The sequence below is a fragment of the Trichoderma gamsii genome (assembly GCF_001481775.2).
Source record: "Trichoderma gamsii strain T6085 chromosome Unknown Scaffold_18.2, whole genome shotgun sequence".
Classification (NCBI taxonomy): Eukaryota; Fungi; Ascomycota; class Sordariomycetes; order Hypocreales; family Hypocreaceae; genus Trichoderma; species Trichoderma gamsii.
In genome coordinates, this window is record NW_020171355.1 from 17,978 (window position 1) to 37,870 (window position 19,893).

Here is a 19,893-nt window from a genome sequence, read left to right on the forward strand (position 1 = left end):
TCAGCTCTCATGCAGTCTTCCATAAGCAGACTAAGTTGTTATACCAAGAATCCTTCGCTCACGAACTTCATAGGGACGTCGAACCACTTCCAATGTCACATCATTCAACGCCCAATAGTATCCAATTTGCGAGACAAAACTGTTCAATAAAGGAATGTGGATACAATTGCATGCTGGATATACGCCCCCTCGACGGCCATGCCGTATTAGATGTTATTTTAGCGTTTCTGCGGCATATTTCGCCGTTTGTTGCCGCCTAGAATGAGGCTCTTGTACGTCTCATGGAAAAGGAATACACACACGATGATGATGATTCATCCGCATAATCCTCTTGTGAAACGGCCAGGATTAAGATTATGAAATGATGACACAAGAAGCATAGCTCATGAGTTGCGGCATCATAATCTCAGAGTGCTCAAGTCGCACACTGCACGGAAAAGTTCCGACTCTGAATACAAGAAAAGTGAGCGTAATGGGGTGATCAGTTTGCCTATGTCAACTGGTTGTATTAAACGAGTGGGTTTGGCTCCTGCCAACGAAGAAAGGATTCAACTCAAAATTTGCCACCCACCCCTAGCACGGCATTTTCATGCGTGTTGGTCGTCCCTCTTCTGCAGGCCGCCCCTCTTGTTTTCCCCAAGATCTCAACCGCCATTGCCAGCATTCTCTGGCCAATGCGCTTGGGAATTTTTGGCCAAAGCGCATGAAAATGTCATTCATGGCCAATGCGCTTGGGAGTTGTACGATCTCTAGGATCCACAGCACTATAAATCTGTTTATGTAGATGCAGATGAAAACGATGAGGTTATCATGGAGCTTAAATCTAAATTCAATCTATACTACACTCGATCTATTTTATAAAAAAAAAAAAATACAACAGCTTTTCACCACCACTCTATATCTTGCCCTGAAGCCTCATTTTATAGCACCAACTCCTTTTTTTTACTGCTTCTCAAACAATCCCATCATGCGGTAACGCGGAGATGAGGTGTGGAAGTGGGTGATACCCTTGGCATATGTATCAAAGTTGGCTCGGTACTCGGGCTCATCCTCAAGAACCTTGAGAACACGCTCACGAACTCGGATACCCTCGTCAGCAAGGGTGCTCAGTGCCTCCAGGACGGTGATGTTCTCTCTCTGGGCGCGCATGTCAATGTAGTTGCCCTTCTCCTCGGCCAGGAGCTCCTTGTAGAAGGAGATGACATCGTTGACAATGTTGGTGAAGACGATAACATCAGGGATGACCTGGACGTACTTGTCCAGTCCACCAGTAGACAATTTCGGATCTGAGGGTCGTGCTAGAGCCAACAGTGCATACATTGGGGAAAGCCCCGTTTTGAAGCGCAGCCAATCAGGGAAAGCCACTGCCTGGGGTTGGATTTCAACGTCCTTGGTCAGGGACTCGATTCCAATGCCGTTGATAAAGTCATAGCAGGCAATGGTAATCATGTTGGCAACAAGGGGGTCAAAGTGCTTCCACAGATGGGGCACAAGCTCACGGGCGTACCAGTCAAGGACTGGGTCACCGCATGGCTTGCCAGAGGCTACGTTGAGCTGCAGTTGGCGGAGGACTTCAGGCTTCTCTTCGAGGATATCCTCGGCGTGGAAGAAGAAAATGGTAAGTTGGGCAACCACGACCTGGTACTCAAGGGGGTGGGATGATGTAAAATCAGCTGCTACATAGCACGCCATGGTGAACTGGTCTTTTGAATTTAGGTAGTCCAGGTGGTCCTTGAGGCTGGACTGCTGCAACTCTGAGACAACTGCAGCACGCAGCTTGTCAATGGGTGTTAAGCTAAGAGCCTTTTCATCGATTTTGTAGCCTCCGGTAACCTCGGAGACGAAATGTGAAAGAACTTCACGGATGGTGGAGAGGGATGTCTATAATTGTTAGTGGACGGGGCTACTTGAGTCATTGGATATTGAAGCATACCTCGGGAATGGCCATTGTGTTGACTGTAGATGTTGGTAAACAATGGTTTAGAATAGCCGAAGATGAATGTTTGTGGCTTGAAGCTGTGATGATGCTCGAACAAAGGCGTGTAAGTGCTTTGCTGGATAGCTCCTGGATATAGCGTCTGAGTCTGGAGATTCTATTCTTTGCAGCTTATTGAAAGTCTGTTTGAAAATGGACTGATGGGATGAAGAATGAAAGACAGAAACAACCGGTTGAACTTGGCTTTTTATAATCGTCGACCTTCTACAAATAATGGGTAAGGGGATGAAAAGACGAGGAGGAGAAGGGGGGGGGGGGGGTCCGGCGCCGGCGCCGCGGCTACGGTAGTGAGGCGTGAAGATCGTTCCATTTGTCCCCTAGCTCGTCTACTAATACGATACATAAAAACCCATATAGATGGATCTATGTAATTAACCTTATAAGATGATACGCCTCTCCCTCTGTGGATTTGGACTGGTCCAGTATGTAATTGCGTGAGCTACCAAAATATCCTTACTAGCTTGGCACCGGCAGCTCCCTAGAAGACAAGATGGAACATCCCACCCGCCATCCGGAAGGCCGACTGTGGTTTTCACAAGGATCACTGGTCACTAATACGTCGTAGTACGAGTAGCAATTTCACAGAGAAAACAAAAAGCCCACAAAAGAGCTCCGTACCCGACTTCTGGGACTTGATATCTCACATTAGATCCAGTGAGATCCAGGGTATCCAAAGTAACATTATACTAGACGTGGCAATTTGTTCCTTACTGACGTTTCTGACACTTGGGGACTTGTGGGGGCGTCGTTGTATGCATACACACACTACATCATTAGCGCTGGGGCCGTTGGACCGGTGTGGACAAAGAGGTAAATCGCGGCTAAGCTACGACTAGAGGCGGTTACACAAGCGGTACCTGTGCCCATCGTTCCACTATTCTGTGAGCTATGCCGGCAGCAGAATTGAGCAACTGGCCACAACGAGAACCTCAAAAGTACATTCACATGGAGCTTGTACCATGAAGATCGGACCAGTCTTTTTCGTGTTTGTCCGCCGTCGGGTATAGAGCCGATAGAGCCGGACATCGGCTACCACGCCAAGGGACTTGACAGGTATCCCAGGGGCCGGCAAAGCTTCCAATTGGCACTCGGATGACTTGCAGAAGTCTTGAAGAGATTATAGGGGGCTTGCGGGATCGAAAGCTCCGGGGCTTATACTGTACCCTGTATAGGCAGCTACGAATGCTAGCTTGTTGGGCCAGCATCAGAGACACTACGAGTAACAGCAATTGTACTTGTACTGTAGACGAGAGAATCTTGGGAGTTACTTTTTTATTCTAAGAATCTTCACACCGCCGTTTTGTGCTTGGCGCGGCTAATCTCTAGACTTGTCTGTGTTGTTAACTTGACACAATGCGGGAGGCCCTGGAGCCCACTTTCTATCCAGGTATCTGGATAGGCGGTTGCATTCATGGCCACTTGGTCGAACTAAATCATGCAGTCCCATCGAAATAGTAGACGAAAATCATGGCTTTTGTGATAGGTGTCCTATCATATCACAATTCCTGCGCTCCTGAGCCTCCTGGAAATCTTAAAGCGGGATGGAGCGAGAGAATCGGTGAGCATTAGGGGTAAATAAGAGACATATCGTTAATATAAGATGGGTGGGCTTGGGACTCGTCTCTACTTGCAAGACTGAATCCGGTATCACTCAACACTGCCTCTTTCTCTCTCTCTCTCTCTTACCCCCTCATTCAACTTCCTCTTCAAACCAAGAAAACGGCCGCAGCGCAAGTCACAACCGCGTAAAAATGTCCGGCAACGCCACAAGCGAGCAGCTCCCGGCTGTCCCCTCAGACATTACTGCCGAATGGCTTGGCGCCAAGCTCGGACAGAAGATCAAGTCCATTGAGAACACCCACAACATCTGGGGAACCGGCAGCAAGCTGTTCTACACCATCACGTACGAGGATGAGAGCAGCAGCAAGCCGAGACCGTCCCACGTCTGCATCAAGGGCGTCTTCGACCCCAAGATGATTGAGGAGCAGCCGTGGACGGTCAGTCTGGCTCAGCGAGAGGCCGACTTCTTCTCAAAGATCGCCCCTGGTCTGGAGAACATGCTGTTCCCCAAGGGCTGGTGGAGCGGCCAGAACGAGAAGCAGGGAATCGCCATTATGGACGACCTGACCAAGGACGGTGTCCAGTTCCCCCCCGAAGTCGCCTCATACTCGGTCGACCAGGTCATGAACGGCGTCCAGCAGCTGGCTGGCCTGCACGCAAAGTACTGGGGCCAGAGTCAAGACGACCACCCTTGTAAGTGAAGATTCCCATCCTCCCCTGCCCCCTGCCCCCTGCCCCTATCCTGTCCGCCCCCCCTCTCCCCCCGGTCTCTCCCGGTAGTTGGTGTCTTACAAGGCGACAGGGATCTGGAACAACTACGACCCGGCAATGAAGTTCATGTGCACGCCGTGGGACGATGTGGTGCGACAGCCAGGCCGGCCCCAGCTGCCCGAGTACCTCATGGACGGTACGCGCTGCAACGAGGCCCTGGATCGCTACTACGCCGAGCGAAACCCGCGGTTCCGGACGCTGCTGCACGGCGACACGCACATGGGCAATGTGTACGTGACATCCGACGGCCGCATCGGGTTCCTGGACTGGTCGGCCTTCCACTTCGGCTCGTGCTTCCACGACGTCGTCTACCACATGACGGCGATGCTGACTGTCGAGGACCGCCGCGCCCACGAGATGAAGATCCTGGACCACTATCTCGAGACGCTGCACCGCCTCGGTGGCCCCAAGTTCGACCGCCACAACGACCCGGAGGTCATGACCGAGTACAAGCGCTCCTTCATGACCAACGTGATCTGGATCATCTGCCCCGAGTCGCTGCAGAGCAAAGAGCGCATAGCCGTGCTGTGTGAGCGCACCGTGGCCGCCTACAACGACCACAAGGTCATTGATGTGATCCTGGACGCGCCCAAGCCGGCTGCTGCTGCCTGAGTCTGAGACGCAGGGGGGGAAGCTGGAAATCGTTAACCGAACTCCATTTGGGTCGGTGGTGTTATAATGTTATCACGAGTAGTACTCTTTAGTACTAGCATGAAAAGGAATCTACATACTTGTACAGTAGCATATCTACTGTACCTATATCCATAGCCGAATAAACAACGCAGTAAAAGTTGTCCGAGCCGATCTTCAACACGTGATGCAATCAATGTCCAGCCAATGAATGCTCGTGATATTTTCGTCTTTAGCCGTTGAGAAAAGAGCAAGTTCCACATTCTCCATCGGCGCGGCGCAGATCTTTTACCGCTTCTAGTCGCGGCCCTACCAGGCTGTTAGGCGAGGATTTTTTTCTTCAAGCTCTCTTTTTGAAACGGCGCTGGGATGTTGCATGACAATAATAACGTAGATCCTTACTAAGACAGCTTTTCTTGCATCTGGCTAGGTCGTTTCCGTCGTTAGTAAGCCCAACTGCCAAGATGGAGGAGAAGGGGGTATATCAGTAGTTCCGCAGATTAGTCCCTTACACCGTTGAATCTCCATCTATCCGCTGTGCCGTGTCACTAAGAAGAGGTTAGTGGTAGGTCATTCCGGCCCGCGGTATCCACATTATGCCTGGACGCGGCAGCCGACTTGTAATATTCCCGTACTGTATATATGCTCGTCTGTCAGTTTATGGAACGTTCTCTTGCCACTTCTTTTCGTATTGGGACCTGGGGACGGGGTACTCTGTGGGCGAACACGCTCCGCATTGGTACGCGAGCTGCTGGTACCCCTCGTAAAGACAGGCATCTGGGTATAAAGTTGGCAAAGTTCGTTGACCGGAATCCTTCCGGGTCATGGATTCGTACGCAGTTACCCCTATTAGATGAACTAGACAGCTCCGCAGAACTACTCTGCATTTTGAATAGTTTGCATTGCCAGCCAGAAGCATAAGGCAGCGTTACATCTGGGACTGTCTAGCTGCAGTGGTAATTATGGAGAGGTGCATGCTCGATCCAATAGTAAAGGGGCACTTGCGGCATACGGAGCGGCCTTGTATACTAATAGCATTTGCTGATGCCTTGCTTCTCGCATGATACTGCCCTCTGTTCTTCGTATATGCAGAAAAAGACACCAATCTCTAATCACTACCAACAAGTCGTAGTTCCCTAATAGCATTTAGCACTGTTTCGAATTGTAAAAAAGCTCTTGGGTGAAAAAAAGCTCAGCGGGGAAAAGATTCCGTGCCTGTATACGCCCGCGGGCCAGACCCCCAGACATAACATCCCGCCTCTTTCACCCCATAAGATATAGGCTGACAGGGTTCGATATGACCAAGGTTTTGTCGGTTGTTGGTCTGCAGCTTTTTCTCTAATGGGATCATCACTCGTCTCGCTTTTAAAATTGCCTCCCCTGCTCGGAGAACACAAGTTCCAGGACGACGGCCTGGGTGGTTCCACGGGGTAAAGAACCCCTTTGCCAAGGTTCTTCATATAGAGACGGCTTCGTGCCCTCTTTTTTATCCATCTGGCAATAGAAGGCGATCGTGCGTCGTTACGTTGACACATCAAGGTTTTTTTTTCAAGTGTAACGCAACAGCAGCCATGGCGAAAGATTTGACGACGACTGTATTCGAACCCATCGAGCCCGAGGGCCTGGCGCTCGCTTTGATGGTGACGACGATTGTGTTTACTGTCTTATCAACAATTGTAGTGGCCCTGCGTTTTTATGCTCGCATTTCGCTTGGCCTGTTCTCCATTGAGGACTGGCTGATGCTTGCTGGATGGGTTAGTAACCAATCATTCCCAACGTCACATTTTCACTTCAACGGCCCCGATTTGCGCTCTGCCTAACACTGATCTATTATGTCTAGCTCATCAACCTTGGACATAATGCTGCAGTCATCGTTCTCTCATATAGTGGTATTGGATCGCCCGACGATGTCATCACGGTCGGCATGCAGTTCCATATGGGACTGTGGACAATCATCTGGCAATTCCTCTACGTCCTGGACGGTGCTCTCATCAAGTCTAGCATTATCTGGACGCTGCTCCGGCTCGCCAAGGGCCTGAACAAGAACTACACGCGCATTCTATGGGTTCTGTTTGGCTTTGCCTGGATTACATGGCAGATCTCATGGCCGGTGGCAATCTTCCAGTGCAAGCCCGTCGCCGCAGCCTGGGGTGAGCCTGGAGACTGTACCTCGGGTCAGACAGTCATCTTGAACGTGTCCTACTTTGTTTCCGCCGCCAACATCTTCACCGATATCTCGACCTCGCTTGTGCCCGCCTTCTTGCTTCGCCACGTCCAGATCCCCCCGAGATTGAAGCTGGTCACCATCGGTATTCTGTCTCTGGGTGTTCTCGCATCTGTAGCGACAACCATTCGTATCACCTACACTTGGGCCTACACTACGCCTCACAACAGATATTGTAAGTGTTTCCTCTTTTGTGGCCATTTGACGGGATAGTTGCTAACACACCAATCTTCAGTCGAGATTGGCAAGATTGTCCTGTTGACCGTGCTCGAGTGTGACCTGGGTATCATCGCTGGTTCGATGCCCATGCTGCGTACTCTTCTGCGTGTCGTCGCTCCCGGACTTGCTGCCACGGATGGCGCAACCCCTTCCCGCGATATCAACCTCAAGACGATTGGCTCCACTGGACGACGCACTCACATGAAGCTGACAAACGCCGCGGAGTCAAAAAACTATGACAAGGACTACCATTTCCAAGACCGGGAAGGTAGCGATGACAACGAATCGAGCCGCCACATCATCCACGTTACTCGCAAGATCGAGCAGGACAGCGTTTCCGATCGGGGCGTCATGGATGACCACTACCAAGTCGTCGTCACAAGCAGCGACGGACAGGGCGTAAGCTACGGAGGTGATAGATTTCACTAAAAGGCTTATTTGCGGAATCATGAGGATCGGGATATAATCGTGCTGGACTCGCTTTACTTTGATTTGCTTTCTCACACCAATACCAAGTGTCCATTTATATCAGTATTTTAATCAACAGTCTTATAGGATTGCTAGGGCCTCAGGGCTAAGAAAAATCCGGAGTTTAGGAGGCTTTCAATTGCTTGTTACGATATCGAGAGAACTGAGTTCTCGGAGATAGTATCATGGCAGATAAAAATAGATTTTGCTTTGACTATCACAAGTGTCTTGGAACTATTAACAAATATTGGTGTAAGTCTGTCTCACGAGTAATGGATGATATTCCAATCCAAGTGAATCGCTGCGATCTGCTATACTATCAAGCCAAACAAGGCAAACGATTAGGCTATAATCACTATTGTAGGGATTAACCATTATAACGGAATCAGCTGCTTGTAGAGATTCAGCCTGTTATGAGGGACCTGGTCGTAACATGAGTTTGTCCCCTGACATAGATGCAAATCCCCCTTTTGCAAGAAGCTGAAGCAGCCACTGTAGGACTTTCTCCGCGGCATCTAGATTCGGCAGTTCATGTTAATATTTGAAGCTGAGCGAGCAGTGTTTGCACACATGCTGATCATGAGAGGTCCAATGTCAACGTGCTACAATACTTTGTCTTCTTAACTGACCGAATCGCGTATTCGGATGGGATGTTGCTAAATTTGCTAAATTAGGGTCGCTCATTCGTAAATATAGGATCTATTCTAGCTTGGTATTAGAGAGGAAAAGCTGGCAGCTGCAATTCTCCCCTTTGAATGAGAAATTCTACGTATCTTGCGATGAATCATAATGAATCATGGAATTTAAGCCATGTCAGAAACTGCTTTCCAATCTGTCAATGTTCCGATGAGATTTATCATAATCTCTGGAATACCTATAGAGTAATATTGCCATTTAGGAGTTTTAATTAGAACCGAGATTAAGAGCGGAGCTAGATCTCACCGCTATTAAACTCTTCCTCAACTCCTATTGGAATGCGCTCAGATTATATCAAGAAAATGTTGGCGTACAATATAGAAGTCCGCGAATGTTGATTATTGATGGAGATGATGGAGGCAATGGCATTATCGTTATAGTTGCACCATCTTATTTCATGTATCTGCTCGGCTGATAGAGCTTGGTCTACTCCAGAAGTATTTATGTCGGATTTACATGAGAAGAATGGGATTTCTTGCTATTTCCGTAACGTATCTCCTATTGACTGAACTGAAAGTCATTTCATAGGTATCTGCTAGGATACAATAGCTCGAATGATCTATGAGCATATTGTAAGCTGCTTGTCCAATCTTTATCATCATGTGAGATGTTGTAAAACTTTGCAGATAGTATCTGGAAAACTCTCTTCCCCATGTTGCACGCCGGGGGTTTGTGATTCTGCTACAACCCTGACCTTTGCACTGGCTTCTCACTCCGTTCCAAAGGTCGAGTAGTTGAAGCACAAGTACCTGTAGTGGGGCTGTTCGAACTGCATCTGCAAATTAAAGTAACCCTGGTACAATGGCCTCGCACCTGAACAATCCCCGTAGGCCAAGAAAGACGATCTTCGAGTTTGTTGATACCTACCCTCGTCAAAGTCGTCTAACGAGCTAATACCCACCCCTAATGAAACTGCGGGACTGTTTGAGAACTAACGCGATATTCGGTATTCTGGAAGAACATTCGCACGAACTATAAACGTTCTTATCCGCTCAACATGTGATATTCGGTAAATCGCACAAACTGTGACCGCGTTTCATAGGTGAAACGGATAAGGTTACGCATATTCGGGGAACAGGCTCCAAAACACTCAGCCGCAGCGTTACGTCGTGTCGCGGAGCCAGATGTTGAGCTGTAACAGGTCAAAAGGTTGATCGACTTAGGCTTTTATAGATATCGCAGGGTCTCATGCGTAGACATGGTTCGCATCTTCGGCCGACGCTGGGATGCTGTCGGGATGCTCTGTCGGGCGGCAGTTTACCCCTTTATGGAAGAGGTCGTAAAAAGCGACTCTTTGAGTTTCTTATATTGCATCTCGCTTAAGATTACATCGAGAAATCTATCGGTTCTGGAAGCCTCATATCGCTTAGAGCGCGAATGTAGATCTTCAGGATTAAGCCGCCCCCCGCTTCTCTTCAGGCCTGCTGACATCGTCTGGAGACTTGGAAGTTTAATGATGATAATTGATGAGGGCTTTATCTCACGCTTATTCAGATGTTACCCCGTGGGCATTAAAACACACTGGGCGTATGTAGTTGCGAACTCGAAGCGACGGCGATCTATCTAACAACACCAATTCACCAATGTTGTCGAGACAAGCTTTTTCATTTTCGAGCGCTATATATTGTTGACGGCGGGGAATACGGCCATTCTTCCGAAGCAGTGACAAGGCGAGAATGAAGCTTTTTATTTTTCTTTATCATTTTGGGATGTAGACCTGGTGATTTCCGCTGAGATTTGTTGTTACCTGTATGCAGCCAAAGTCATCGGCTTCACTTCAGCAGCCAAGTGCACCGCTTACGTCAATTGCCCGGTCGGAAAATTGAAAGTCGAAACTTTTTTTCTATCATACCCATGGCTTTCTGGTTGTATAAACGTCTTTTTTGCGTGGAGACCCGTGTTTGAGAAGAATTATTTGCAGCTGCTCATTGCTGACTTGCAATAATAGCGAACAATAGATCCCTGGAGACAGGTAGACTTGGCATCCAATTGCATATCATATGAACACTTAAGTGCCTACCAACCATCGTATGAAAAGGAACGAAATACTGCGAAAGTCACAAGACAAACCAGCCTGCGGCCGAAGCCTTTCGATGGGTTTTTACATGTAAGCCATCACCCGTGGTTGGGCGCCCGCGATTAGTAGAAGTCAACGAAGATAATATACATTGACGTTCTCAGCGCCATGGCAACGCCGGTATTCTTCTCCTGGGGACAAGCTCTATATATGCAGCTCCTCTTACAATTCATCCATGCATGTTGAGCTCAGACTTTTCATGCCTCAACAAATGGCATTCTGATGCTGCTGCTGTTTGGGCAATAGGGAGCAAGATTACGCCTCCACTCAGATTGGGATTAGGGTTTAGTACAGTATTGACTGAGTTGAGTTGGCCAGTCTCACAATATGTGGAGGCGGAGTACGCCACGAGAGTCTCGCTGATGCGCAATATGTAAGCGAGCTTTGTTGGCAACTGAGGTATTCTACAGAGAGATACGAAGCATTATTGCGTCTGTCTACGCGTTGTACTTGGGTACATGCCGTACAATGGTACCTACATAACATCATGCACACACTCAAAATACCGGTATGGAGCATTGGTGGGAGGCAGCCTGGCTGTGGGACCAGGCGGGTAAGGCTAGATAGAGCACGCACAGAACTGCAGCTCGGGCGACATTTGCATGCTGACGGCATATTGCCATGCAGGTGCAGATTGATTCACTTGCGTGCTCGGGGGTACAAGCACATGTGCCCTGCTGTCAAGCCAGGAGAATGTTTCACGCAGCACTCCGTACATGCTTCGTGTTATGATTACGAAATCAAGGCCGCTCTGGAATTGCATCCTGTCTCATGGGAGAAAACGCGGGATTTCGAATACAGTAATACCGAATATTAGCGGCGTCGACAAGTACAGTAAGGTACAATATAACGTCTGCCCGCTACGACGGGCGATGGCACAATCCGGCGAAGCCATGAGGGGACACGGGCAACCGGCCAAGACTAGAAAAGCCACATTGGCGAACAGGATCCAACGCTGGCTGAAGATTGATTACCGATCCTCTCGCACCAAAAGCAGGCAGAAATGCGCTCCAGAGGAACGGCGGCCCACTCGGACCTAGGGCTGTGTCTCTCTTGTCTCTTGTGGCTGGCTCCATGCGATGACTCTAAAACTCGCAGCCAGCCAATAGACGCCGCTTTGGGACTCGTGCTAGTTACAGCCCGTCATTGCAAACAGTACAAGCCCGAGTCTGCAAAAGTTGCAGCCACCGGCGAGTACCGGGCTCTCTTGGCAAATCAAGTCTGAAGTCCAGTAGCCGTTCTGGCAACGCCCGAGCACGGAGGAGCAAATCTAGATTTCCAAAGTTCCTGCCCCTCTCCCATCGCAAAGGGTTACCACTCCACACATTGCAAACACCCCTCGTGATCATCAGCGCCGGCATACAAGAATACCTACTACTACCACCTACTACTAATACCTACTTGCTGCGTTGACATACACAAGGCCTGCAGAGACTGCACAGAAACCTGCTGCGGCCCGCAATCTGACCAGCCGATAACCGGGCATCACGGAGCCTTCCTGGCACGGAAACAGCCGCAGAACGCTCCAGCAAACAATAAATAGGTGCATGGAGTTGCTGCATAACAAGCGCCGACTCTCGTTCTCTTCCTCTCTTCGCTCCGGCACTCTCGCCAACCACTCCCGTAACCACGACAACAACCCTCGCTCTTGGAATCTGGCAACCATGGGTGGCCTCCCAGCAGACAGTTTCGCCTCGTCCGTTCCGCGCACAGCGGTTCATCCGACCGGCACTCCGACGCCTCCTCCCGAGGCCATGTCCGAGCCGTATCATGGATATTCATTTCCCCACGACAGGCTGAAGCGTCGCCTGACACGTGCGAACAAGACGCCGCTGGTTCTTGTGTCTTGCGGCAGCTTTTCGCCGCCTACTTCGCTGCACATGTCCATGTTTTCAGTTGCCGAGAGTTATGTTGACCACACCGGATATGAACTGGTCGGCAGCTACATGAGCCCGTGCAGCGATACGTACGGCAAGAGTTCGCTGGTCCCGGCGCACCATCGCATCAACATGTAAGTCTAAATGCAAAGCCGCGCTCGCCGACCTGAAAGTTCTGTAATTAACGAGTTGTCGCGGAAATCAGGTGCCGACTTGCTATTGAGCAAACCAACAGCAACGCCATGATCGACGACTGGGAGACTTTGCGCCGGGATGAAGACGGCCATCCGGTCTACACTCGCACCGCCGACGTCCTCAAGCGCCTCGACGAGCAGCTAAACGATGTCCTCGGCGGCATCCAGGCCGTTGACGGCACATTTGTAAGAGCACGAGTGATGCTGCTGATCGGCGCCGATTTGGCCCTCACCATGAGCGACCCCAAGGTGTGGGCGCCCGCCGATATTGACGTGCTGCTGGGCTACTATGGCGCCTTTATTGTCGAGAGACCTGCCCTCTGCGATATCCAGGAAGCCATTCAGCCGCTGAAGAAATACAACGACAACATCATGGTTGTGCCGTCCTTCCAGAACGACGTCTCGTCAACCAAGGCCCGCGCCCAGATCCGCAACGGCGAAGTCGCACAGGACCTCCCTCGCTCAGTGTACGATTACATCAAGCTGCATCACTTGTACCAGAGTGCGCCGGCCAAGGAGAGGCGTTCCATTGATAAGACCGGAAAGTCGGAGCTGGACATGGTAGCACCGCGTTTGCCTGTCGCATCGCACCGGTGACACCGGTGATGCCTTGGACAATATTGTGACATTTTGCATAACATCAGAGCGTTAAGGCAGCATGCTCGTCCAGAAACTGGATGCAGCAAGTATACCCGCCGAGGCCTTGTACCATTTTCACCAGCGCCAGTCAAGCGATGATAGATGCTAGATCGCAGTATCATGTTTTTTTTTTCCATTTCCTCTGTTTTTTTTTCTGTTTAAGGATGTCTTGGAGTTTGGACTTTTTTCTTTTGTACTTTTGATATCACGCAGGCATTTTATGAGCTATGCCAGTGCTCTGCTTGCCATGTGTTTGGGCCCACAATCCTCTATTGGCATCATCCACCCAGATGGATTGCATTTTACAAAGGGCTACGAGGTGGGATCGAAATGAGGCTCAATAATGAAGTTGATGGAAATGGGCTTTGGGTATACGCTTGGGAATGAATACAGATAGCAAAACAGCCATGGAAGGGATCACGCGACAGGGCTGATGACTAGAAAGATTTATGACAGCATCTCTGCGAAAAGAGCGAGATAAACGGACATGAGGGAACGCTATTACTTTAGAGTTTTCGAGACTGATGCGGTTCTTGGGAGGGACGCTTTCATGATTTTAGAAGCTGCATGTTTTCTTTTTTCTTGTCTGTAGCCATGAAACTGGGCTGGGCGTCTGTATTGCCCTTTGCCCGTGTAGTAGTGCTAGTACCACGTCACTAAAAGACTACGGGCCAAGGGAATGTCGGATATACGGATTGCCCAAGCGAAGCCTCTACTGATCTCTTTTTCCTTGTTCTTTTCCGTTTAGTCCCCTGAAAGCTTGCGAATAGCTGAATGCTGCCAAATAAGTGACCCAGGGCGGGCCTCAGCGTATTTTGGTGACTGAACTCTTTGCGGTTTCCAAACTCCCCCGCATCTGCCTCCGGACATCTTTCGGCTTTCGGTGTCTTGAGAGACGATATACCCGGGGCTAATGAGGGACAAAATGAGCGATGTCGCATTGCGAGGAGCAACTCAAGACAGGGCTATTGGCGACAGAGAAATATGACTTGTATTGTTTGTGGAGAGTTAGGGTTAATAGGGCGTTTGGCTGCAGTTCTTCGTAGGTATTCATGATGCTGCTTGCTTGTGTTTAGAAGTGGCTACGAAGGAGCAGCCAAAGGGTATAAACTGTAAATAGAATACGCACACTTAATAAACGTAAGAATCACAGCGCGTAACTGGTAGCGAAAGCAATGAGAATAAAGGCAATGGATACCAATGTATATTACGGTTTAACAACTTTTAGGTAATTATTATTATTGTTCTGTCTATTACGCCTGCATGAACATTATGTCCCTCCATTCTTCCTTCTTCTATAAAAATATGCCCGAATCCCTCCTGTATTCCTTTGTGGCTTCCTCTTTTTTTCACTTCCTTTTCCTAATTCCCTCAGGTTACCGACTCCCTACCTGTGGTTTAATCCATTCATCATGTTGCAATATGTAAAGGGGTGCACTACCGTCTCACGTGTACGAAGCAGTGATATTATCCTAGCCGGCCATCCTAAATCGCGTGATGTTATCCGGCCTGAATTATGCTCAAGGATCTCCGTGCCGTGAACTCTTGCAGTCATTCTCCAAATGTCAATGACGTCGGATGGAAGTTCCCACTTCCAAGTACTCTCCCACTGGATGATACTGCCTTCTTCATCGTGTATGTAAGTGAAGATGCCACCGTATCCAAAGCCTGCATTATATAGTTCCATAATCGCTAAACTCGGCATATGGCGCGCGGCTCTTGCGGCTGCCATCAATAGGGATGGGACGCCGCTAGGATGCGGATTGAAGTTGGAAGAAGTCAAGGTCAGCGAGGTAAGTTTGGCCCATCCGACCTTTTCACCTGGACGCCGCGCTATCTCGGGCGCCGGAAAATCTGAATAAAAGTCTCCGAAAAAATCCGAGGCATCGATGATGAAGGACATTGCCAGCACCTCTGGCTCTTTGTCTTGGCTGACTTTCGCGGCCAGTTGGCCCAGAGCATGGCGGTCGACCCAGCGGCGTGGTCGATGACGGTCATATAATGATATGTCATCCTCAAACACTTGCAAGCGTCTAATCGAAGATGGCATCGCGTTCAGAATTTTCTTCATGGGCTCTAGACTCGAATATGGGAACCAGCCAAGCTCCCAGTCGGCAGAATCGTACACTGGCTCGAATGTGATGAACTCGAGCCGGGGGAGTGCTTTGACCAAACGTCCCATGTATTGTGCAAAAAAGCTGCTGTGAATCTGTCGACGTACGGTAAGGTCTGTGACCAAGTTCACCGTAGGAAATGGTGCTTCCACTACGAGTGGAAAACTAGAAGCTTCATACATGAACTCCAAATGTGAATTCTTTCGATAGATCATATCTTCTACCGACAATTTGCGCGTTTGGCGGACAGCAGATTTCTCGTACACGGCGTTTAATGCATCGCTATCCTCCTTAATGTTAACGTTTTCGAGTTCCTTTGGTACGGTGTCTTTCATGGAGTAGCGAGGGTCAGAGGATGAGAACGCGCTCAGCTCCAAAACAATGCCTGGCTGGCCTGCTTTCCGTTCACCCCATTCCGAAAGTATCTGAAACAAACAGTAAACTGCGTATGCGAATTGGAGTTGGTCTAGCCTTTTTTGCTCCTCAAAGTCTGTGTTGCCCCAGTCAGGGCGGCAATCTCTCTGAAACTGGAACCATATGAACTGGACGAATGGTCGACATCGATCGGTAATAAAATACTGGAACCCCTCCAAACTATATGGCGGTAACAACTTGAGACGTTTGAAGATGTAAGGCTCAAGGATCCGGTTCCATTCCTTGGAGACAGAGGCGTATGAGGCTGCTTTCCCACCTTGTAACGAGTCCTCCAAAGCCTCTAGGATCATTTCTCTTACTTCTAAAGGCAGATCTGACCAGCCGATCTTTGATGGTTGCTGAACCGGGCTTCGCTTGCGCTTTTGGCCGCGACATTTTTGTATGTTTCTCCGGCGCGCCATCGTCACTTTGCTTGGTGGTTGTCTAAATTTGCAGATAAGAGACACAATCAAGTTTTACTGCTGATAGGAAACGATTTGGTTCGCGAGTTTATTGAGAAAGTCGAATATGTGCACGATTGAACGTAAAGGGCAGTAAAGATGGCAATGAAACCTCGTAGCAAGATCGACATTGCGTGAATTTATTGGAAAGATTCCAGCCATCAAGGTTATGCGTGGCTGAAGACCTGAGAATCAGCCTCAAATACACTGATTGTACAATGGAGAAAATACTTGTACTTAAAGTTTACAGCTAATTGGACGAGGTATCTATTTATTGCATTGTTGGTAGCACCGGAATCAATTTTAAATGTGCATGTGGATCAAGCCTCAACTCTCGGATTTAGGTAGATACTCCCATCGAAGCTAGTACACGTATAGGTAGCTATAATTGCATAGATACATGGTTGTACAAACTCTTTCTTTACAGATAACATCGGTCGTCTGACGCTGTGTGAAATTTAAGTGCTGAATGCTTTGCTATATATACCATAGACTCGTGGACTTTCTGTTTCTAAATGCCTTGGTTTACATTTTACCTGTACTACTTAGTTCATCCAGGGATGAATGGCTTTGTGCTATCAACTTCACTCGGCCTTATAAACCACACCTCCACTCATTACGTTTCAGCGACTGCTCAACGCGATGACCAACTTAATGCAGTTGAAGACCGCTCCATATAATGCAGATGATTACAGAAATTCCTTTCGCAGCCTAAATGTAGAGGCTTATATCTCAACAATAGAGTTTTAAGGCTAGTCGATGGCCCTCCAAGCCTATCGCGACCAGTGTGGTCAACACCGCTACGGTGAAAAGTATCGCATAGTAACTCAGGCATTCAATTTTACTAGATGTTGTTATGAGACCTGTATATAGAACTAACATTCATTCTACTACTTCCACTTCTTCTCTACGAATGATTGGTGTATCACGCTTATAAAGTGTTCTTTCGTATCATGTGAGCCACATAAACACTCCTTAGCACGCGTAAATATTTAGTAGTCAGTGTCTCACATAGAAAAGTGTCTGAACGCGTAAAGATTATTCCACTTAATATGGCTGTGCTGGCTTCAAGCCACGTTGGATAAATCTCCACTTGTATTACGCGAAAACTGGTCAAATGCTAGAGGCCTACTGAATGCAAATACGAATTTATGGTATGCCCATTATGTCACCATATAGATACATCTCAAGTCTTGACAAACATGTATAAATGAACGTTTAATTCAAACTCATGAGAAAGCCAAAACAATGCACTAACTGACGTTAGCTGAGCGACATCGGAATTGAGGCCGGCGCTCACATATCGCTAACAAACAGAGAAATGCCCTTTATAAGCTTTTCCTCGCAAGTATCTGACGCCAAGTCTTAAAGCCCTAGGCAGCAGCTGAGGCTTCAAGTCTGGTGCTGACCTTAATTCGAGACGGTTTGTTGCACACCGCCTTGGCCTCCCCAACCTTCCACAGCTACGACCTGATAATTCAATGTCCCCAGATTCATGCCCAGCGACTTCCATGCATTGAAGTGATTGGCGACAGTGACCGTGCCACTGGACCTCTTGGAGTTTCGGATGGAGATGTACTGGTTAAAGGTCGCTGTGCCCTGAATAGAGGGCTCATTGACACGAGTATTCTCCCAAATCGTGTAGCTTGACCCGTCACTGGTGACGCTGCCTTTTACCGTGCCTTGGCTGGGATAGCCAAAGTTATCTTCCATGATGTAGTACTCAACAAGGGGGTTGGTGCTCCAGCCATAGACAGAAAGCAGGCCAACTCCGCTGCCGACACCAAAGTTGCCGCTGAATTTGATGGGGCTAGATCCGGGGGTGTTAGTAACGAGATGATACAAACAAGAGAAGAGCGGCAATGCTCACCTTGAGCCACCGGGCTGCCAGCCAACACCAACCTAGCTTTTATGTCAGCATCTCCGCTTGTCAATGGCATGCCGGAGGTGAACATACGACAAAGTCCTGGGGGTTGGACCAGTTGACAGCAAATCCAGTGCTTGAGTGTGTGTAAACAACATCTCCACCAGTGGTGTAATCCTGGTTGTAGTTGATGGTGGAACGGCGAACGTCGTTGTGACCTCCAAGAACAAAGTTGTGAGGTCCACGCTCGATCAAGTCAGTGTTGCGTTCCTCAACGGGAGCAGCCAAGGAGCTAGCAATGCCGGCTAAGGCAGCCAAGAGATGAGAGAATGCCACCATGATGAACTAGTATCTTCTTGGCAAAAGCGATGATGAGATGGTTTGAGATGGTTTGAGATGGATGAGATGGTTCAGAATTAAGCGGCTTGGCCATCCCTTTATACATCATTTTTCAGTAACTGCGCTCATTGGCGCGGCTACTCATCAATGGATAAGAAGACAACAACAAGAGCCATCTCACAGACAGGAATGTCGTCAAGAGCTTTGCAAAGTGTTGCAATGCGCTAGTACTGTTTTACCAGCCTCATGCGGATCTGGGGTGCGTCCGGTTAAGTACAGAATTTAGCCTGCAAATTAATTCGATCGATTTCTTGCGGAGGAGGTAGTATTCCAGTGGTCCGTTGATATTTATTTATATATGACACGGGATATTTTGCGGCACTTGCATGGGGTACATGGGTAAAGCTTTATATTATTACTGGGCAGACGTAATAGACGTGTGACCGTGTCTGAACTCTCCACACTGCCAGTCTTTCCGTGACGATTCCTTCTTTGTACATTGTTTTTAATGTGGATATCGTCAAGTTGCCTTACTATGCAACGCTTTGAAGTCTTCATAATAAATAAATATCCATATGCTCTGCATGAAGAGCTTTTTCAAGTCTACAGGTAGATAATTCACCTTAGACCTACCCATACAATCAACCGCCAAAGTGAAATCTACAAACCCTTAACATACTACCTGCTGATCACTAATATTGTGATATATAAAGGCCAAACTCATGGCTTTCGAATAGAAAACAGCCAGATGATGAGGTCTGGGAAAAGAAGCATAGATCTTAACCTTGTCTGTTCTTGGTCCCTCCAATAGGCAATCGTATCAATAGCCGCCCTCGTCGTATATGGGGTGTCACCGTAAGTGGAGCATACGCTTTGTGATCATGTAAATTTCTGATTATACTAGTACTTAACTGGGCAACAGCATCTTACCTGCAATATACACGCTACTGCTTCAGCTTCAAGCAAAGCCACGCCCTGATGCTGCCCAACGCAATTCACTGCCGTCTTTTCCGTATCCCGTCCTCCGTATCCCGTAACCCGCACTCTGTTTCCACACGGCATTTAGCCTGTGAAATAAGGTGCTTAGAATCCGTCCGCATTTACTACTCTATTCGGCTTGATATGGTTTGTAAACTCCTTCAACCCCGCATTTTATTCAAGATTCTCAAGACTCGACATTAAACCGTTAAATGATTCATTCATTGGAACACGTACCGATGCCCTGACAGCGGTTACCGCCACAAGGGTGTATTGCCTAAATAGAAGAATACTAGATGGAGATTACAAAGTCGCCGACGGAGCTTACGGCAACATGCCCATGTAATATGTCTTGCTTGCTCATTTACTTAC

The 19,893-nt window shown here is 48.4% G+C and overlaps 6 protein-coding genes across 6 annotated transcripts; 3 read left to right on the forward strand and 3 right to left on the reverse strand.

Annotated features, from left to right (window-relative positions):
- Positions 1-942: 942 nt before the first annotated feature.
- On the reverse strand, positions 943-1,948 carry TGAM01_v205612 (longiborneol synthase; the record flags this gene model as incomplete). The annotated part of the gene is made up of 2 exons (XM_018801080.1): positions 943-1,881; positions 1,934-1,948. The coding sequence occupies 2 exons, from the start codon at positions 1,946-1,948 to the stop codon at positions 943-945; spliced, it is 954 nt and encodes a 317-aa protein (XP_018665912.1).
- A 1,799-nt stretch (positions 1,949-3,747) lies between these two features.
- TGAM01_v205613 (aminoglycoside phosphotransferase) lies at positions 3,748-4,939 on the forward strand (the record flags this gene model as incomplete). Its single annotated transcript, XM_018801079.1, has 2 exons — positions 3,748-4,249; positions 4,359-4,939. The coding sequence occupies 2 exons, from the start codon at positions 3,748-3,750 to the stop codon at positions 4,937-4,939; spliced, it is 1,083 nt and encodes a 360-aa protein (XP_018665911.1).
- A 1,589-nt stretch (positions 4,940-6,528) lies between these two features.
- TGAM01_v205614 (hypothetical protein) lies at positions 6,529-7,829 on the forward strand (the record flags this gene model as incomplete). Its single annotated transcript, XM_018801078.1, has 3 exons — positions 6,529-6,711; positions 6,798-7,356; positions 7,417-7,829. 3 exons carry the CDS (start codon positions 6,529-6,531, stop codon positions 7,827-7,829), a joined length of 1,155 nt encoding a protein of 384 aa, XP_018665910.1.
- Positions 7,830-12,188: 4,359 nt separating this feature from the next.
- Positions 12,189-13,309, forward strand: TGAM01_v205615 (nicotinic acid-5; the record flags this gene model as incomplete). Its single annotated transcript, XM_018801077.2, has 2 exons — positions 12,189-12,652; positions 12,724-13,309. 2 exons carry the CDS (start codon positions 12,189-12,191, stop codon positions 13,307-13,309), a joined length of 1,050 nt encoding a protein of 349 aa, XP_018665909.2.
- Positions 13,310-14,738: 1,429 nt separating this feature from the next.
- On the reverse strand, positions 14,739-16,301 carry TGAM01_v205616 (hypothetical protein; the record flags this gene model as incomplete). Its single annotated transcript, XM_018801076.1, has 1 exon — positions 14,739-16,301. One exon carries the CDS (start codon positions 16,299-16,301, stop codon positions 14,739-14,741), a length of 1,563 nt encoding a protein of 520 aa, XP_018665908.1.
- A 1,449-nt stretch (positions 16,302-17,750) lies between these two features.
- Positions 17,751-18,543, reverse strand: TGAM01_v205617 (glycosyl hydrolase family 11; the record flags this gene model as incomplete). Its single annotated transcript, XM_018801075.1, has 3 exons — positions 17,751-18,150; positions 18,211-18,242; positions 18,298-18,543. 3 exons carry the CDS (start codon positions 18,541-18,543, stop codon positions 17,751-17,753), a joined length of 678 nt encoding a protein of 225 aa, XP_018665907.1.
- Positions 18,544-19,893: the final 1,350 nt, after the last annotated feature.